At 43.3% G+C, this 554-nt stretch overlaps 1 protein-coding gene across 1 annotated transcript; it reads right to left on the bottom strand.

The window, feature by feature from the left end:
- Window positions 1-8: 8 nt before the first annotated feature.
- On the bottom strand, window positions 9-551 carry LOC109131811 (serine/threonine-protein kinase HT1-like; the record flags this gene model as incomplete). Its single annotated transcript, XM_019242989.1, has 2 exons — window positions 9-125; window positions 243-551. Coding segments are annotated over 2 exons (426 nt in total), but the record flags the coding sequence as incomplete, so codon positions are not given.
- Between the last annotated feature and the right edge of the window lie 3 nt (window positions 552-554).

The following is a 554-nucleotide window of genomic DNA, read 5'->3' as shown; positions in this document are numbered from 1 at the left end:
TACTTCTCAAGCACCGCTACTATGTTTGAGAAGTCTGGCCGCTTCGAGGGATTCTCTGACCAACACCTCTTGATTAAGTGAGCTAACGCAGGTTGGCAGCTCGCTGGCAATGGTGGTCTCTCGTTCTATATTATAAATAACTGAAAAATTCAGTAACTTGTATCCCAAGAAACAAAACAACAATCTTTAATCTTAATCACAAACACTTCTTCACGGTGGTAAGTGATGAATAAAAGACTGACCTTTTCAGCGACTGCAAATGCGGCTTGCACGGGAGTCATACCTTGGAACGGAAGCAATGCAGTGGTGAGTTCCCATAGAACGATGCCAAAGCTATAAACGTCAACTTTTCTAGTGTAAGGCTTCTCTTTGATCATCTCTGGAGCCATCCATCGATACGTTCCCATATTACCCTTGGCCTCTCTGCATTGCGTCTCAAGACAAGAAGTCCCAAAGTCTGCAACTTTAACCCTCATTTCGTCATTCAAAAGCAAATTGTTGGACTTCAGGTCTCTGTGGATAACACCTTGTGAGTGAAGATACTCCATTCCTCT

The sequence above is a fragment of the Camelina sativa genome, unplaced genomic scaffold (assembly GCF_000633955.1).
Source record: "Camelina sativa cultivar DH55 unplaced genomic scaffold, Cs unpScaffold05576, whole genome shotgun sequence".
Lineage (NCBI taxonomy): Eukaryota > Viridiplantae > Streptophyta > Magnoliopsida > Brassicales > Brassicaceae > Camelina > Camelina sativa.
Note: the sequence above shows the minus strand (reverse complement) of the source record. Positions and strands in the feature narration are given on the sequence as shown.